At 35.1% G+C, this 20,290-nt stretch overlaps 1 protein-coding gene across 3 annotated transcripts in view; it reads left to right on the forward strand.

Annotated features, from left to right (window-relative positions):
* The window catches only part of LOC127791398 (cellulose synthase-like protein E1), a 38,073-nt gene that overhangs the window by 8,940 nt on the left and 8,843 nt on the right, over positions 1-20,290 (forward strand). For 2 of the 3 annotated variants that reach the window (XM_052321259.1, XM_052321260.1), the window contains exons 3-7: positions 1,809-1,949; positions 2,082-2,213; positions 2,296-2,508; positions 2,597-2,821; positions 2,904-3,251. In XM_052321259.1, the coding sequence (XP_052177219.1) occupies positions 1,809-1,949; positions 2,082-2,213; positions 2,296-2,508; positions 2,597-2,821; positions 2,904-3,251 (1,059 nt within the window). Of the gene's footprint in view, positions 1-1,808; positions 1,950-2,081; positions 2,214-2,295; positions 2,509-2,596; positions 2,822-2,903; positions 3,252-9,545; positions 9,583-20,290 lie in introns of all 3 variants that reach the window. The other variant, XM_052321261.1, reaches the window with a different exon arrangement.

Consider the following 20,290-nt stretch of genomic DNA (forward strand, 5'->3'; position numbering starts at 1 on the left):
CTTGAGCTCAAAAATAGGGTTTGAGTTCAGAGTGAGTGTACCTGAATGAGAGGAGAATGGAGTAATCCTTATTAACCTAGTATTAGGATTCTTTGTAGATAATGCTTATCTTGATCATCCCTATTTTGGCTAGGACTAGGATTGCTATGAATGGTGTTTATCTCTTATGGATGATGCTTATCACGAAATTTCTCATGGAGGGTGTTTATCTCAATTGTTTTAAAGTCCTTATGGAATTAGGACTCTTAATGGTCTGTCGCTTATCTTCTCAGAATATTTGGATCGAGGAATGCCCCAGGAGGGTTTGTTGGCGTTGAGAGAGGCTTCTGGGGGTTGAACAACATTCATGGCCGTGAGGCCACTTAGAACTGAGAGGCCTTTTAGCCATAACCAAGTAGCCACTTAGTTCATCACTTGGCTCCTTCCACACGCTTTGGTATTTTGCCTCGGGAGGGTCCATTGGCTTCGAGGGAGGCTCTCGGTGGTTTGAAGAACACTAAGGGTCGAGAGGCCACTTAGAACCTAGAAGTCTCTTGGTTGCTACTGAGTAGTGGCCTCTCGGCCACCTTTTGCTCCTTCTCACTTGGTTTTTGCATTTTGTCTCTTTGGGTTTGTCTTTTTTAGGTGTATTTGACCCGCATCCTTGTGTTTTTTTCTGATAATTCTTTTAGGCCATTTGGCCACAATCGAGTGGGCACTCAGTTCTTCGAGGCCACTTGGCTACAACTGAGTGCCCACTGGGTTTTCTTGGGCCACTTGGTTGTGGTCGAGTGCCGATGTAGTTGTTGCTTCAATCTTTGGCCACTTGATGCATTTGGACACTCGTTGAAGTTGGATTCGTACTTTCTTGTGCCTTGCTTTTCACAATCGAGTGGTGGCCACTCGGCCACCACCATTTGGTCCTTTTTCTTCAACTGGGCTGTTTTTATCTTTGTTTTTTGCTCACAAATGGACCATCTTCATGGATCTTGATCTTCATGACCAAGTGGTAGCCCCTCGGTCATTGCCTTGTTCAATTATGCACTTGCTCAACAAGTTGTACTTTCATGCTTCATTTGGAGGATCAATGGGAAGTCTTCAGTTGTTTATGTTTGTTGTTTGCAGGGCATATTAGCATGATCATATTAATACCTTTAAATAGCTAATGTTTGGTTTCAAGAGTCTAGATGAGATGAATGTTATCTATCAACTTTAAAAAATAAGATTGTTATGTTTTTCTAAGGACAAACCACAAACAAAAAGTATGTTTATCCTGTTCAAATTTTGAATAACATTCAATTTCTCACATAACATTTATGCTAGACATCTTAAGTAGGAAAATTAAAAATGTGAGACCCAATATCCTATACCCTTTCTTTAAATTGTTCACTTCAGTAACAAGTTTAGAAAAGTGACCGTTGATGTTATGTTTGGAATAATTTTTTTTTATGGAAAAAAAAAAAAGAAAACAAAAATGAGACAATTTCCTATGTGTGTGTAGGTGTGTATTTTTACTTGAACTAAAAAACATTTCATTTTGTTTTCATTTCCTCTTCTCCCACTAGTCCTTGTTACAAACAATATAATTACTAAATTATCTCCAATAATAATAAAAAAAAAAGTGTAGATATCATAATGGATTTTTGTGTTTCAATTGGAGCATTATTCCTAGTTATGAAGGCTTCTAATTTTGCATGTTGTGATGCAATTCCACTAATTAATGGGATCATCTTTTAAGAATTCCTTATGCTTCCTAATTTTGATGTAACATATTAAAAAATTCCTTGATATCTACTGCTCATATTTTTTTGCCCTTATGTTTTATGCAGAAGTTATATGAAGACATGGAGAATCGTATCACATTTACAACTAAACTTGGAAGAGTCCCAGAAAACACGAGCTCAGAACATGAAGGATATCTTCAATGGAACAAATTTTCATCTAAATATGACCATCACACCATACTTCAAGTATTTCACACCTTATTTTCTTCATTTAGCATTTAATCTTCTTGTTCTCCTCTGATATATGAAAATGCTAAAATTAACCAAGTTGTAGTAATTATTTACCTTTGAGAATTTCTTTCTTGGCTATATTTTTAGACACTAATTGATGGGAGAGACTCAAATACCAAGGATATTAAAGGTTGTTCATTGCCAACTCTTGTATACTTAGCCAGGGAGAAGAGACCAAAGCATCCTCATAATTTCAAAGCAGGAGCTATGAATGCATTGGTAATGAAAATGAACTATGAAAATTAACTAATACTTTATATGTTGAAAAGCTTGCTTCTATAAAATTATGTTCATTTTGCAGATAAGGGTGTCATCAGAAATTAGCAATGGGCAAGTAATATTAAATGTGGATTGTGATATGTACTCGAATCATTCATGTTCTGTGAGAGATGCACTTTGTTTCTTCTTGGATGAAGAAAAAGGACATGAAATTGCCTTCGTCCAGTTCCCACAGGGTTTCGAAAATGTTACAAAGAATGAATTATATGGTAGTTCTTTAAGAGTTATATATGAGGTAAGTGTTCTTTTAAAATGATGAACTATATATATATACATCATCTTTTTGAAATGTTTTCTTATTTTTGAACTTGACAAAAATGAAGATGGAATTCCGTGGTTTCGATGGTTATGGAGGTCCTCTTTATATTGGAACTGGTTGTTTCCATCGAAGAGATACCTTATGCAATAGAAAATTCAACAAGGATACTAGGATTGAGTGGAAGATGGAGAACGATAGGAATATAAAAGAAACTGCAAGTAAATTAGAGGAAAGACTTAAAGGACTTGCAAGTTGTGGATATGAAGAGAATACTCAATGGGGAAAACAGGTTCTCTCTCTCTCTCTCTCTAGTTTTGTGTCTATTGTACAAAGGCAAGTGTTTATGACTTGGGGCTTGTTTTCATATGCAGATGGGCTTGAAATATGGTTGTCCAGTTGAAGATGTGATAACTGGGCTATTGATTCAATGTCAAGGATGGAAATCCGTGTATTATAATCCAACAAGGAAGGGTTTCTTAGGTGTTGTTCCAACCTCATTGAATGACACACTTTTGCAGCACAAGAGATGGTCCGAAGGTGTTCTACAGATTTTGCTATCTAAGTATAGTCCTCTAAGGTATGGAGTTGGAAGAATTAGCCTTGGCCTTCAATTGGGATATTGCACACACTGCCTCTGGGCTCTGAACTGCTTCGGAACGTTATATTACTCTATTGTCCCTTCACTTTACCTTCTAAGAGGCGTCTCTTTGTTCCCACAGGTGTGTTCACATTTCAATTTCTAATTGTGTCATTATTACCATAGTATTAATTGTGTCATTGTTTCCATAATGTTAATATGCAATTCCTTTCCTTTTTAGAAGAATTGGTTTGGTCTTATTTTTGTTTGTTAAATTGAGAAGTCATTGAATCATCACCATGATGCAGGTATGAGCCAATTTTTTTTGTAAAGTCAACCAAAATTTTGCAAATTTAGGTTATTTATTTAATTATTTTTTGTTACACAAACAATAAAAATTGATTTGAACTTTGAGGTTGAAAGCGATTCTCTTAAACAACACATAATGGGAAAGAGTACTTTAAAAAAAACTCTTTAATAAATAAACATAATGTTCTTAATGATTCTATTCTTATGTGGTTAAGGTAAAGAATCAAACCCAAAATTTTCTCTTTCCATTGATTTTTTAGTGTAATATCTATTTTATCACCATTCATGTCTTCATTTATGCTTTCACATGATAAATATGATGTTACATGATTGCAAGTGAACAATACATATTTTGTGTAACTCAAATGATTACACTAAAAATAAAAAGGCAAGACGTGAAATGGAAAATTATCCATAAAAATGTAGAATATCAATCTCTTAAGTTTCTAAATTGATTCGAACCATTAGCATGATATTAGGGATTGGTGTATATGATTGTGTATCTCGATTATATTATAGGGATTGAATAAGATTATTTATATAAGGATTGCATATATAGGACCATGGTATCTACCAAATGTGTTGACTTTTCTCATTATAAAATTTATATACATGAGTATAAATACCCATACACATATACTGAAATAGAGCATGTAATATCAAGGACGTAAGGATTGGCCACAAATTAATTTATACAATTTAATCGAAATTTTGATCATGTGTGCTAGTGAGATAGATTGGAATTGCTTGTAAAGACAAAAAAAAAAAAAAAAGAAAAAAAAAGAAAGGAAAAACTATCCTACGGCTTGTTCAAGATAAAGTCACTTCGATATTTAAGTCAACAAGAGATTTAGGGAACTCAAAGTTATAAGAATTGTAACCATCATACATTTGGCTCACCTTTCGAGGTTTTTTTTTAACCTTTTAAGATGAGGATAGTGATAAGGATAGTTAGTCTCGTCTATTTTGGAAAGGATTATTTGATTCCCTTTATTTCATGAGTTTGTGATTGAGTTGAGTTGAGTTGTGATTGGAAAATAACTGTTGATTAAGGACATGTGAGATCAAGAAGACTTGGATTGCCAATCCCTTAATTTTATGTTCTCTAGATGTTATGGATAAACCTAAGGGGTAATTTGATAGGTTTTGGAGATCTTCTCTTAGAGAAATTCTATTCACAGCCATACTTTTTGCTTTTCGCACCCACTTTCTAATATACCTAAAATATCCTTGAACGAAAATTCAATTTTATCTTTCATTTTATTCAATGCTCAACTACCCACATTACGCAACCACCTACCATCGTACTTTTTTCTCATCGGCCAAACTCTGTAATTCATTTCTTATTATTTTATGCTTGCCATTGCAAAGCTATTTTCTCCTCAAAATAGCAAAGAGGTCTCTCATTCCTATTGTTTCACGTCCACCATTACTCAGTTATTTTCTCTCAACCAGTCAGAGTTAGCCATAGATTACTACAGTCAAATGTTGATAACGATGTGGGCAGAGTTTGACGAGGAAGATAACAACTACTCAAAAACTATCACAGATCGTTCGATGGACAAGTAAGTAAATGAGTTTGAGAGTTATAATAATATCTGTATGAATGTATTAGTGTCTGTTATAGAATGTTGAGAAGTTGGATTCGAGAAACTTCAGGATTCCCGAACCCTAAGGTTTGGGGAAGCTGGGCTTCCCTGAATCTTAGGGTTCAGGGAAATCCATGTTCTCTGAACCCCCCAGGAACTGTCAAGTTTACAAATATTTTTTATTTTAATTTGTAAATAATTGGATGAAAAAATAAAAAATAAAAAAAATAAAATATAAGATATAAAAAAATCATCACTATCAATTTTCCCGTATATTAAATAAAATTTATGAAAAAATATGCATTTATTTTTTAGAAATTAAATTATTCAAGTCCAATACTTAGATAAAAAAAATTAAGTATAAAAAAATATGTTAATCAACACTATCTAATTAAAAAATAGGTTTGCCCAATAATTGCATAAAATATAAAATATACAAAAATAAAAGATGTGTTCCTCGAGCCCGTGAGTTCAAGGAACTATGGATTTCTCGAACACACAGATTCGGGAAATCAAAACTTAGATAAAAAAAAATTAAGTATAAAAAAAATATGTTTTTATTTTTTTAAAATTAAATTATTCAAGTGCAATATTTAGATAAAAAAATTAAGTATAAAAAAAACATGTTAATTAGCACTATTTAATTAAAAATTGGGTTTGTCAAATATTTGTATAAAAAATAAAATATAAAAAAATTAAAGATATAAGGTTTGAGGAACCATGGATTTTTCGACCGTCGCTTTCAAACCTCCGAACTTAAACCAGTTGCAAAATCGAAAATTCAAATTCATTACTTGAAACTTTTGGTAAGACGAGATAACTCCGACGATAAACAAAAAGCTGGCGATAGAGTAGAGAAGGCGATGTGTGGGTTGTGTCTGTGCACAAGGTATGAGATATATGAGAGAGGGTAATTTTAGAATATAAGTGACTGCGAGAAGTAATAAAAGTGGTTGCTAAGAATAATTATAATTTTTTTTTTGCTTATAGCTACGAAGAGCAAAAACTTGGTTGCGAATAGAATTTCCCCTTCTCTTATTCTAATTGTACTTTTAGTGGCAAACAAAAAATACCTTTATTTATCTTTCTTGTAGTGTACTTTGGCATTTGCCTTCTTCCTTGATTAGGTTTCTTGTCCCACTTTACTTCAGTTTCTCTATAGACATGCATGTAATATTTGGGATCCTAATCCTTCTTGACATCTATTCTATATTGGTATCGGTTCAACTAGTTAAATTGGGAGTTGACTAGGTGTTGACTATTGACATGGTATGGTTGGCTAAGCTTTTATTTGTCGACATGTATTTATTTTCACAAGCATCCTCAAGACTCTCTCACTTCCTTAGTTCAATATTTGTTTAACTTAGGAAGTAATTTAAATGCTTTGCCAATCATGCTAATTTATTTCTAGCTATTAATAGGAATTTATTTGAAATGAGACATTTCCTCCATTAAGGCATAAATGGTATGTTCTACTTTATCCAATTTCTAGTATAAGCTGAAGTTGAAGTTGGGTCATCGGTTTAACCATAATTGCAACCTTTTCATTTTCCCACAATCACGACCATCTTTAGTATCTAAGAATTTGTACTATCTCCTTAGCCATTCTTTTTCGGCGAGTACAAGCATATATATAGACATGCATTGAGGAAAGCTTCCTACTTCCTTTGCTTATGGTTCCCGTTTTGGATTCCCTTTTATGATTCCTTGCTTCATGGTCCTTACTTTATCTTCATTCAATAATTATTCTGTGTTTTCTTTGCTCTTATGTCACAATGGCTTTTGGCTTTAGGAAATTTGAAGTTGTTAATATTGTGTTAGTGAAGTACAAAGTTCATCTATCTTCGCTACTTACCATGACTATATTACTCGAGGACAAAAGAGAGTATTTCTTTCTATTTGCAACATTTTTGAAGTTTGGCTTATGGAGTTCAACTCCCATCTTCCAGCCTACCATTCTATGTTCAATAGATTTTTCTTTTAAAAGGCAGAGTTCAAATGGGACTTATAGTTGTTGGTTGAGAAATAAGGTGATGAACTTGCTTCGTTGCATTGCTATTTTTCAAGCTTAATTATTGGCCTTTGGTTAGAGTATCTAATGGGTTCTCGGCGATCTACTTTATCGCCAAAGTTAAGACAACTGCCAAAATGTTCTATTTCTTCTTTCATTCCAACCAAGACACTAGGGGTTAGGTTCTTCTAGTACTTCAGATGATCAAGGAGAAGGACTTGGTCGCATTAAAAGAATTGGGCAATAAGGACATGATTTTAATGGAATCTGGGGAGGATTTTGGTGACTCAAGAAGTTAAGGCTGTATTCTCTTTATTGTTTTTAAGTCTTTTTTAGTTTTTAATTTTTTAAAATAATGAAAACGTTTTCTCTTTGTTATTTTTAAAAATGTATTTTTGAAAATAAAAAAAAATTTGTAAAGAAAACTCAAAATAACAAAAAATTATTTTTGATTATTTTTATCCAAAACAAAATCTAAATTCAAAACATATTTATTATTTATTTATTTATTCATATTTTATTATTGAAATGAAAAAATATTATAAAATTCATTAATTTAAAAAAATATATTTTTAATAATATATTAACATTAAATATTTTTAATTTACTGAATAATCAAATTTATTGAATAAAATAATATTAAAAAATTATTTTCAAAATTTCAAAGAGAACATGTTTTTTAATTTTTTTGTTTTGAGAAATAGTTTTTAAAATGACAAATAGAATGCGTTTTTAATTTTCTAAAAATAGACTATCCAAACGAAAAATTGAAAATGAATTTAAAATTAAAAATTAAAAATTAAAAATTAAAAATTAAAAAACAAAGAGAACGTAGAGTTTATCGGGATGAACACTAATGACCTTTTTGTCAAAGTTTAGGATGTGTGCAATTCTTCTTCACCACTAACTTGTCTAGGAAACTCCATGATTTCCTGAGGTTATTAAGGCCAAAGCTTGTCATTGTTAATATTAAAAAAGGTAAGGGTAGGAGTCATAAAGTTGGATTTGGGTATTTTCAATCCAACTAAACCAATTTTGAAGAAACAAGCTATCCTTTAAACAAAAGTATGCTTTACAGGTCCTTAGGATAGGATTTCAACAAATATGGTGGTTGAGCAATTCACAACCCATGTGGGTGGAGCTTTGATGAAGGTTGTCAGAGAAAAAATTTGTAACATACCGAAAATTTAGATAATTAGCAATTGTTAATTTTAGCATTTAAAGTGATTATTGAATATTCGAGGATTTAAGAAAAATATTTAATTCATGGGTTTTAGGGTGATTTATTGAATTATGTGAAGTGTATATTAAATTTGGTATGTTGTTGGAAGTAAAATAATGTATTTATAATTATTTGAGGTCATTAATTGAAAACTTAAGAGAAAATTAATTATTTATAGTATTTGAGGTTACTATAGAATATTTGGAGATTTAGGGAGGATAGTATTTATGATGTTTTAAGGTAATGAAGAACTAAGGCAATAAATTAAATTAATTGGAAGCTATTGTGGAAATAATGAAGTGAATTAAACTAGTGGATGTTGGGACAATTGAGGTGTAAGTGAAATAATGGAACTTAGAGGGGAGAAAATCAACTTAAGAATTAATTTGGTGATATAATAATCAAATGTGACAGCAGGTCAAGTGGTCGCGCACGAGGGCTTCCTAGTGGAGGGTGCGCGTTCGAATACTTGGAGGGGGGATGGAAGGAAATTAAGCTGTGATTTTGCTTCAAGCAAGGCGCCGAATGATGCCGTTTCAAGGCACCGCCTGGTGCCCATGTGCATGGCATGGCCACGCGCACGCCATGCGCGCGGCCATGCGACCGCGCGGCCCTCCTGGCCACGCCAGGTGGCAGCCGTTGGGCTGCCCCTTTGCCTTTGTTCGCCTCACCCCCTTAGTTCTCTAATTTTAATGCAAAATTCTTGGAATTTGAGGGAATAAATTTAATGATTATGCTCTTTAATAAGGAGCATTGCAGGGAATAAATGGAGAGGCTTTGCAAAGAATTTAATGATGAATGGTGCAGAGAATAGTTCGGTGGAGTTGCATTGAATTGAGGGTATCAAATTAGAAGTATAAATAAGGAGTAGGGGTGTGCAATTGTAGGAGGAATGGAATCAGTGATCCTGAACTTGAGGAGGAGTTTTTGCAATAAGGTATGGTTAATATTAGTTTATCACTAATTAAGTTGTGAAGTTAATCAATTAGCGAATTGATTTGATAGATAGTGTTGAGAATTCGTGAAGCTAGTGTATTAGCTAAACTAACAACTTAACTTAGTAAAATAATCTAGTGGAAATTCATTAGGAGATTTCAGTAGAATTGCTGCCATAGATCTATTTAATTAATTTGGAAATTTTGAGAGTATTGATGTTACGCTATTGAGTTATCAGCAGTTTGAGGTAGAAAATTTACTTAAACTAGTTATTTAATAGGTAAATTATTAGAAGTACGATGTGTTTTATTATAAATTTTATGTGGTTAAGTCTAGTTATTTTAAAGTCATGATCTTATTATTTTTCAGCAAGAGTTTGATAACGACGAGAATCGGTCATTTAAAGGCAAGTTCTTCTTCCTCTTTGTTTTAATTAAGAGGCAAGATCTCAGTTTTCTTATTAATATGCAAGTTCAGTTTCTCCATTTTCTCAAGTTCACGCTTGCAAGTTCAGCTCCTATTTTACATATTCAACCCCAATTTGCTCAAGTTATGTTATGGTAACGCATGAAGCATATATATGATTTTTTTTTTAAAATATGTAAAAGCCTCGTGATGCGTGCAGCGGACTATTCCGCAGGATATATCCTCAGAGAAAGTGTGGAGCTCAAAGTTGGAATTCAGTCCCAAGTTTATGTTATGCATGTTATGGTAACGCATGAAGCATATATGTGAAAATATTTTTTTTTAAAATATGTAAAGGCCTCATGATGCGCGCATTGGATTAGTCCGTAGGATATATCCTTAGAGAAAGTGTGGAGCTTAAAGTTGGACTTCGATCCCAACTTTATGTTATGCATATTATGGTAACGCATGAAGCATATACATGAAAATGTTATAGACTAGTCCGTAGGATATATCCTTAGAGAAAGTGTGGAGCTCAAAATTGAACTTCGGTCCCAAGTTTATGTTATAGACTTCGGTCCTAAAGTTTCGAATTTCGGTCCCATGTTTATAGTTCTAAAAAGTACTGCTATGAGCATGAATGCATGTATCATCATTTTATCATGTGGAAGTATTTTAAATAGCATTCATGTCTCTCTTGCTTCTTGATACTCATGACTCTTATGCTCTTCTTTTCTAGTTATACTTGCTGGGCTTTGTGGCTCATGTTTGCTTGCATCCAGGGGCGAAGCTAAGATTTTGGTTCAGTAGGGGCGAATTTAAATATAAAAAATATAATTTTAAAAATAAGATAATAATAATAATATTAAAATATTTTTTTTTTACAATTGTTCTTTATAGCTTTTCATACTAAAAATTACAATTGTTTAAGAAAGTTATATTGATTATTTCAATCTTTAGACTCGTCGTGACAACAAAAGACTAGTTCTTGTCGAAGAAGAAGTCGAACACAATCAATTGATTTATTTTGACAAATTCGATAATCACACAGTGTTTGTTCTAACTGTTTGTAAAAAACTATCTCAATATTTTTATCTTGATTCATTAAGGTTTTACAGTTGTTTCAAACTTAATTGTGTGCACGATTAACATCTCCAACATGAACTTAAAAGTCTTTTTTTTTTTTTTTAAATTACCGAACCATTCTTTCATAAAAAAATTATCATTTCTTTGTTCCCCATTATTTGTTTTAAAAAGATAACAGTATAAGAAAAATGTGACATCTTTATTTATACTATATTCCAACCAATCACCAAATTCATTAAACCAAATTAAAATGAATCGTTTTGATTTCGAGATTGATACAGACCTCTTTGCAAGTAAACTCTTCTAATTTGATCTTGAAAATTAACATTGTAATATATTATTGTAGTTTTTAGTGCGGGATACATAGGAAGTTGTGTAATATCAATTTACTCAATATTTTCTTTGTTAATTTGTTTATTTTCTTCATTATAAATTTCCTCCATGTTTGTTTTCTTTGTTTTACAATTTTTTTTAATACTTAGTTTTATTTGCATAATGATTGTAAAAAAATAAAATTATGAACAAATTATAAAAAATGTTGTGATGGTTACTATAGGCAATTATATACTTACTTTCTTCGATACTTATTTTCTTATTTCTAATAGTAAAATATAATATATATATTTTTTATTTTTAATAATAAATTATTATAAAAAAAATTAAAAAAAAAAAATCTGGCTGCCCTCACTAGGCCTTAGGTGGCTCCACCCCTGCTTGCATCATTCTAGGTAAGGGTAAGGCTAAAATAGAGGGTGAGCTAGGTGAATCAGGATTTATGGGGTAGCAGTGTGTATATAGTCATCTCAACCAAAGGTCCTTGGGGATATTTCGGGTTACGTAAAAATTAAGTCATGCATGTTTATGTTTCAGGTTGGACCCCGAAGGGATATGGTGGATTTATGAGCTCTAATGTGGTGTGTAATATTGAGTTACTTTTGTTTTTGTGAGTATGTGGGCACCATTATGTTGTATATAAGTAAAAATGTATGAGTGTGGCTTCCGTTGTCAATAAGGGTGTGTAGTGTTCTAATGAGTTTTGGCTTTTATGTTATTTTGTTGTAGGTCCCTAGCTAGGGGCTCCTACAATTGGTGGTATTAGAGCAGGATTTGGGACGAGTCTCTGTACACATAGGAATGTTGGGTAGAGTTAAGGTTATTTCTAGCAAATAGATGTAAGACTATGTGTGAATTTATCGAGCTAGTGCAAGGAAGTAAGTTAGTGGTTCAATATGAAACTGAGTTCATTTCCTCAATCAGATTTACTCCAGAATTAGTGTCGATTAAAGCAAAGAAAGCTAAGAAATTCCAGAGTGGTCTTTTATATTAATAATTGCTAACGGATTTTATGATAAAATGTCAGGATGACTGGAAATTTTTCTAAGCAGGTTCTGGTTAATCATTGGACCAACTAGATTAACTCAAGGGAGCCAGACCCCAAGGAAGGCAATTATGAAATACTGGCCAAGATGGAGGACATAATCGAAGATATACCACCTAGCTACTATCAGTAGCCTGACTTAGTGCAATTTCAAATAAATTGTCTGGTAGGTGTTCTGGAAGAGGAACTGAGAACAATTGTCGAGTGGGTTTAGGAAAATGAAGAGTTTATCTTATTTTTCTATTTTTGTGAGAGAATTCGTCACTGGTTAGACGAATTGAACGAGGAATTAGACGAAGAAGAATCCATGGAAGACTCAGAAAAAGAAGAAGACCCTAGTAAGGATGAGGAAGAAGAAAATGTGGTTGAAATCGAAGTTGAGGATGATCCCCTTGAATTCGAGCATGACAATTCAGATGACGAGATTGATTTGGAGTAAGCATATAGTGATCACGAGGAACCTGATTTTGAGTCTGAAGAAGAGGTCGATGCATGGATCTGGAGGTCCGCCAGTCCTAAAGACACTTAGTAGTCGTAAGAGTTTTGTAAAATGTGGTATCAGTAGTGTTGTATCCCAAATGTTTTGAGAATCTATGAGAAATTTGCTTTATTGTTTTGGATTAATGATAAGTTGAATTTGGGTGAATGAGAACATTTTTTTAAAGTTGAGGTGTGATTGAAGATAATGTTAGAAAGTATCATAACAAGTGTTACACGATCGATAGAGATCATAGACTAAATATCCAAAACATGATATTCATTCTATAAGTTCAATATAGTTACAGGAGATCAAGCTAAAAAAAAAAAAGCCAACCCATAGAACTAATAATGTTACCGATGCTTAGTGATGACGTTGGTTGCCAAATACGATGAGTCCTACCTCATCGATGTCGTCGAGAAGTGGCATCTGACTATTACTAGTGTCATCAGGGTTAGGTAGAAAAGTGGCTTCGGGAAAGCTAGGGAGCGAGGCATTCTCAGGGATGATGGGAAGATTGGAACTCCAGTTTGGGTTTTGATCAGGTTGTAGGAGAGACCAATCTGGGACAAGTTGGGGATGTGCAGGATAGGGTGCAAAGAGTAAATCTTGCAAATAATCTTGATAAGCTTGCAAATCACTAATCTGTTGTTGAAGGGCAAGAATGAGGGATACACATCCATAGACGGGATCCTGAAGCCGAAACTGAGCTTCAAAGAAGAGTGTATCAGCAGCCCAAAATCGGTCACTGACCGAAAGCAGAACTAGGATGTTGACGGCATTTCTGACAGTAAAAACATCACGAATGGCGGCAAAACAAGTCGTACCATCCTCACAATGGAAGTAAGGAGCAAAGATGCACTGTGGATTGCATTCTTTATTTAAGACTACGCATGCACCGTATCGAGACCGGGGTTTTGGTATGTTACGCCTTGGCGTGATAGATTTGGATTTGACTAAATCTAATCAAGTCAAATATGAGTTATTGGATGGGTCGAACTTGGTCGGGTCAAATCAGCCTAGATCTGGCTTCAAATCCGACGAAAACAGGTAGCGGCATTGATTGTCGGTAGAGGTGGCGATGGTCGGGATGGCGACCAAGGAAGACTGGCAACGGCCGGATCTAGTCGACGAAGTGCTGTTTCGGCCGTCAGAGATGGCGATCGGCGATTGGGGGCGTGGAGAAGCCGCACGGTGGCTCGCGGCCAATGGCGGAGCAAGCGCTGGAAGCGGTTGTAGAGGGGGCAACGACGGTCGTCGGAGGTGGTGGCGATGCTGGAAGGTAGCAGCGGCCGGTGGATGTTCGTACGCAGGGTCGGCAGAGGAAGGAAGGAAGAAGAAGAAGGAGAAGAAAGAAGAAGAAGGAAGAAGAAATAAATAAATTAAATTATCCAGACAAAAAAAAAAAAGTTTGGGGCTTTTTGTGTATTTATAGTCCCGATCTTGTGACTCGAAGCATGGAGTAATGTAAGGTTCGAAATAAAATTTTATGGAAATTCGGTTTTGAAATTGAATGTTGTGGTGTTTGAAGTCAGATGCTTACTGTTGTTAGAGGATCAGGATGGAACACCCTGCAAAAGTTATGTCCTTAGCAAGACTCATAAGGAGAGTCAGGGAAGAACAATCTGTCAGATATAGGTAGAACTTGTGATAGTTCAAAGGACTTGGCGGCGTGAGTGAATGGTTACGCCAAGACACTGGAGTGAACTACTGACGTAAAGCAGTGGCAATCAAATGACCAGCCTCTATCTAATGTCAATATTATTAAATACGCTAGACCAGTCAATAACATGAGTAACAACTGGAGGTATCCCTAATCTTGACGTTGATGTGGTGCAATTATTTACCTATATGAGAGAGCCAAAATTTTATACTAGACTTATGTTAAATATCAACGTGTTGACTTACGAATATTAGGCTAAAAGCTTATGTCATAAATGTAATCTGAAACATTCAAATATGGGTTGGATGACGCAAATTGCACAATAATTGTGTAAAGACCTTTGCTTATGCATGGTGGTGTGAGTTGCATGTGATCATGATATTTTTATCAAGTAAAGTTTATGATGGGTAATTGTCTCCTTAGCCTCTGAGCAAGGGCACTACTATCGTTGTGCTGGTGATGTCTGGGCAGATTAGGTGTGTGCTGCCATGCCAAAGGAGGTAGCGTATGATCAATAGGATATTGCATATGGCATCGATAAACATATTGACAGGCGTAAGTAAGCCTAAGAACTATTGGTATTTTGTTTGAGTATATGCATATTCATATGGAACTTTTCATGGGAATTCATGATGTAAAAAAAAAAAAAAATGACATGAACGTGGACATTCATTTCAGCATACGGTATGCAATATGAACTCAGTCGAATGGCCAAATGCACAATTATGAATATGTGTCGTTCAAACCTGTAGAAATTGAGATGGGCATATAACGTAAAATATAATAAATATATGTAATAACTTGTAACAGGAAGTGGGACCGTATGTGGGAAGCCTTGTTATGGTTAGTTGTGGTAAGTCCTTCGTGTTGCAATGTCTTATGGTGCCATGATTGAAGTGTTTAAGTAATAAGCTATGCTTGGTCTTAGTTACCTGATTAGTCCAGTGTGAATTTTGAGGATGAAATTCAATTAAGAGGGGGGGGGGGAGAATTGTAACATCTAAAAAATTTAGATAATTAACAATTGTTAATTTATGCATTTAAAGTGATTATTGAATATTCGAGGATTTAAGAAAAATATTTAATTCATGGGTTTTAGGGCGATTTATTGAATTATGTGAAGTGTATATTAAATTTGGTATGTTGTTGGAAGTAAAATAATGTATTTATAATTGTTTGAGGTCATTAATTGAAAACTTAAGAGAAAATTAAGCGTTGGTAACATTATTAGTTCTATAGGTTTGCTTTTATTTTTTGGCTTGATCTTTTGTAACTATATTGAACGTATGGAATGAATATCATATTTTGGATATTTAGTCTATGGTCTTTATCGATCGTGTAACACTTGTTATGATACTTTCCAACATTATCTTTAATCACACCTCAACCTAAAAAAGATGTTCTCATTCACCCAAATTCAACTTATTATTAATCCAAAGCAGTAAAGAAAATTTCTCATAGATTCTCAAAACATTTGGGATACAACACTACTGATACCACATTTTACAAAACTCTTACTACTACTAGGTGTCCTTAGGACTGGCGGACCTCCAGATCCATGCATCGGCCTCGTCTTCAGACTCAAAATTAGGTCCCTCATGATCACTATATGTTTCCTCCAAATTCATCTCGTCATCTGAATTGTCATGCTCGAATTCGGATGGATCATCCTCAACTTTGATTTCAACCACATTTTCTTCTTCCTCATCCTCACTAGGGTTTCCTTCTTCTTCTGAGTCTTCCATGGGTTCTTCTTCGTCTAATTCCTTGTTCAATTCGTCTAACCAGTGATGAATCCTCTCACAAAAATGGAAAAATAAGATAAACTCTTTATTTTCTTGAACCCACTCAGCAATTGTTCTCAGTTCCCCTTCTAGAACACCTACTAGACAATTTATTTGAAATTGCACTAAGTCAGGCCACTGGCGATAGTTAGGTGGTATATCTTCAATTATGTTCTCCATCTTGGCCAGTATTTCATAATTGCCTTCCTCGGGGTCTGGCTCCCTTGAGTTAATCCGGTTGACCCAATGATCTACCATAACCTGTTTAGAAAAATTTCCAGCCATCCTGATATTTTATCATAAAATTCGTTAGTAATTATTTATATAAAAGATCCCTCTGGAATTTCTTAGCTTTCTTTGCTTTAGTCGACAATAATTCTGGAGTAAATTTGGCTAAGGAAATTAACTCAATTTCATACTGACCCATTAACTTACTTACATCTATTTGTTAGAAATACCTTTAACTCTACCCAACATTCTTATGTGTACAGAGACTCGTCCCAAACCCTATTCTGATACCACCAATTGTAGGAGCCCCTAGCCAGGGACCTACAATAAGATGACATAAAAGCCAAAACCCATTAGAACATTACACACCCTTATTGACAACAGAAGCCACACTCATATATTCTTACTCATATACAACATAATGGTGCCCACATGCTCACAAAAACAAAAGTAACTCAATATTACACACCACATCAGGGCTCATAAATCCACCATATCATCTCGGGGTCTAACCTGAAACATAAACAGGCATGATTTAATTTTTATGCAACCTGAAATACCCCCAAAGACCTTTGGTTGAGACGGCTCTGTACACACTTCTACCCCATGGATCCTGATTCACCTAGCTCGCCTTCTACTTTAGACTTACCCTTACCTGGAATGATGCAAGCAAACATGAGCGACAAGGCCCATCAAGTATAACTGGAAGAGAAGAGCATAAGAGTTATGGGTATCAAGAAACAAAAGAGACATGAATGCTATTTAAGGTACTTTCACATGATAAAATGATGATACATGCATTCATGCTCATATGCAATACTTTTTAGAACTATAAACATGGGACCAAAGTCCAACTTTGAGCTCCACACTTTCTCTGAGGATATATCTTGCGGACTAGTCCGCTACGCGTATCATGAGGTCTTTACATATTTAAAAAAAAACATTTTCATGTATATGCTTCATGCGTTACCATAATATGCATAACATAAAGTTGGGGTCGAAGTCCAACTTTGAGCTCCACACTTTCTCTGAAGATATATCCTGCGGACTAGTCTGCTGCGCGCATCATGAGGCCTTTATATATTTAAAAAAAAATATTTTCATGTATATGCTTTATGCGTTACCATAATATGCATATTCTTCTCATATATAACCGATATGCAATTAACGAAGAAATATGCACAATAAAACAACATTCATGCAAGACAACATCAAACCCTTGCATGTCCACAATAAAGCATCATTCCCAAGAAAAGATAGGGTGATGCAAAACCCTATTTGAGACTCAAGAGATATAAATGAGGACCATGAGATAATTTTCTTAAAAAAAAAGAAATAACTCTTAAAATAGGAAAATAACGTGTAATTGAGGAAATTAAAAGGTAGGATTGTGCAATAGCAATAAATAAAGAATAACACTTGAAATTTAAACATAACTTGAGCAAATAGGGGCTGAACTTGTAAAATAGGAGCTGAACTTGTAAGCGTGAATTTGAGAAAAGGGAGAAACTGAACTTGCATATTAATAAGAAAATTGAGATCTTGCCTCTTAATTGAAACAAATAAGAAGAAGAACTTGCCTTTAAATGACCGATTCATGAAGGGATGGAACTAAGTGTAATTTATGGAAAATAATAAATGAACCATATATCACTAAGTTCACATGCTAACTGTAATACCCCACTTTTCAAATGCAACATGATGCTAAATACAAACTAATATCTTACACGGGAAGTTATGGAAATCCTTACCAACATAAGTGTGAATGATCGAACTTGAAAATTAGTTAAAGTTAGATAATAAGGATTTATGCTATAAAATCTTTATTACAAGTATAATTGTAACATACGTCCCCAAAGCTAACAAATAATCCCTTATCATCATGGCAATTCCTTATACAACAATTGTAGTGCATTATTCGAGATATACACATAGTAAACCCATATCCATCTATAATTAATGAAAATGATAGGAAAGCCCAAAGGTTACAATAGCTCTTCTTTTTACAAAATTTGTAGTACATGTTTAATAGAAAATTAAACTAAACTTTGGCCATTGTTTTGCCTTTTCCCTTGCTTGTTTTTGGAATACTTGGCATGTTGGACATACCTGGAACATTGAATGTTCCAGGGGTATGAAACACTCAAGTTAGTTGTTAGATCTAATTGAGATGGTTCAGGAAAGGAAATCAGTGCATGCAAATGCAATATGTAAAGATGTCAAGAAATCTTCCCTTGGAAGCCACGCCAGGATGTTGTCATGTTTGAACTCCTCGACCCTCTTACATAGGCACAAGATAGCCCCCTTACATATGTCCACGTGGTTAGCCCCTTTACACAAACCCATTTGGTAGATCACGCATGACAACCAACCAACTAGCCACAAATGCTGAGATGCATGGCAAATAGAGATATAATGCAATTTCAAAGAAACACATGTTATGCAAGCAACATACTAATAGGCTCCTAATGAGAGTCTATTTTACTTCAATTAAACAAGAGAAATATAACATGAAAATAACCTATACTGAAAAAGAAAAAATGGACTTTTGAGAGGTCCACACTCTCCCACTATTCCCACAAGGATCTTCCTCCCTAATATTCTCCTAGCCTTTCTTATTTATAGTTTGTTATCCAGCGACACTCCCTTATAACGACCTCAGCTATCAGCCATGCTCCCTTGGCTGCTCTTCCCCTTTTTGCCCTTCAACTGTTTTTGTCACTTTCCCCCTCTCCCAATATCCTATTCTGCCCCTGCTTCTTCCCTCCTATTTCTTTGCCGGTACATGTGACTAACAAGGGTCCTATCATTACTTCCACCCATGAAACTCACCTTGTCCTCAAGGTGAGACTCCACCAAATTACCAGTTTTTGCATATTTTTGTTGGCCTACATTTTTAAGATCAGAAGCAAATGGCGCATGGTGATAAGGATAAAACCATTGCCAAGAACAAACCCCTTCGTAATAGTAGTGCATAACCCAACATAGGCCTTTTGTGTACCTCAAAACAACATCTTTTTGTATCATCTCAAGCTCCTCGAGAGTTTTGACACAAAACTTTTCTTCATAATATCTCTCTTTTCATCTTGGCTCCCTTAATTTGACATTGTCTTCCTCGAAATTTTCATGTACCTCACTTTCAAGATTATTCTCTGCTTCTACAATAGTAGCACCCAAAGTGTACCCAGAAGACATGCGTGCAACTTTCTGTGCTCTTAGACCATTATGTAGTCCATTTTGCTGAAATGGTGAAGGTGAAGGACCTGATGCAAGATGAGAGCCATGATATCGAGCAACAAGGACGACAAAATTAGGTTTAACTTGAGGTTCTATATAGTCAAATATGCATTGGAACACCTCATCAAAAGTGGTAACAAATGGCTGGACCCTTGGTGGGGCCCTAATCATTGGTAAGATGCCCTCCTTGGACATTACTAGATCCGTTGTCCTTGACATCAGATTCTCGATCTTCTTCCTCGGCTGCTTCAATGCCTTGGTCGCTTCTCGTTTTGTCTTGAACTGGACGAAGCTGTAGCCCTTGGTCTTGCCCATGACCTAGTCGAAGATGACGTTGCAGTCCTCAATCTCGCTGTATGACTCGAAGGTAGAGACTAAGGTTTCACGAGTTGTGTCCCACGCGAGGTCGTAGACGACGAGCTTGTGACGAGATATGTCGCGATCTGCAGCATCGCGGAGGTGAATGAAGAGAAAAGCGTCGAGCATGACAGCGCTAACAAGGAAGTTAATCCACTAGTACTTGGTGTAGGGCTCGAGAAGTTTCTGGATCTTCTCAAGCTTGGTCTCACCGGAGGAGGAATCATCGTCGGCGTCCGAATCGGACTGAATTGGCATCGCGGTGTCTTTGGTTGGGACTGGAGCTTGGTATTTCTGAAGCTTCTTCTTCTTCCTGCGTTTTTTCTTGACGCTTTTACCGTCACTTTGTGGTTGTCTAGTTACCGGCTTTTTCTTCTTTACCTTCCCTTTGTTCGCTATTGCTTGAGCAGAGACACGATGACGGCACTCTATGGCTTCGTCTTTTAAGTTTGCTTTCTTACCCACACGAATCTCTCTTCGTCTCCTTTGCTCCCACTA

The sequence above is a fragment of the Diospyros lotus genome, chromosome 15, assembly GCF_014633365.1.
Source record: "Diospyros lotus cultivar Yz01 chromosome 15, ASM1463336v1, whole genome shotgun sequence".
NCBI lineage: Eukaryota > Viridiplantae > Streptophyta > Magnoliopsida > Ericales > Ebenaceae > Diospyros > Diospyros lotus.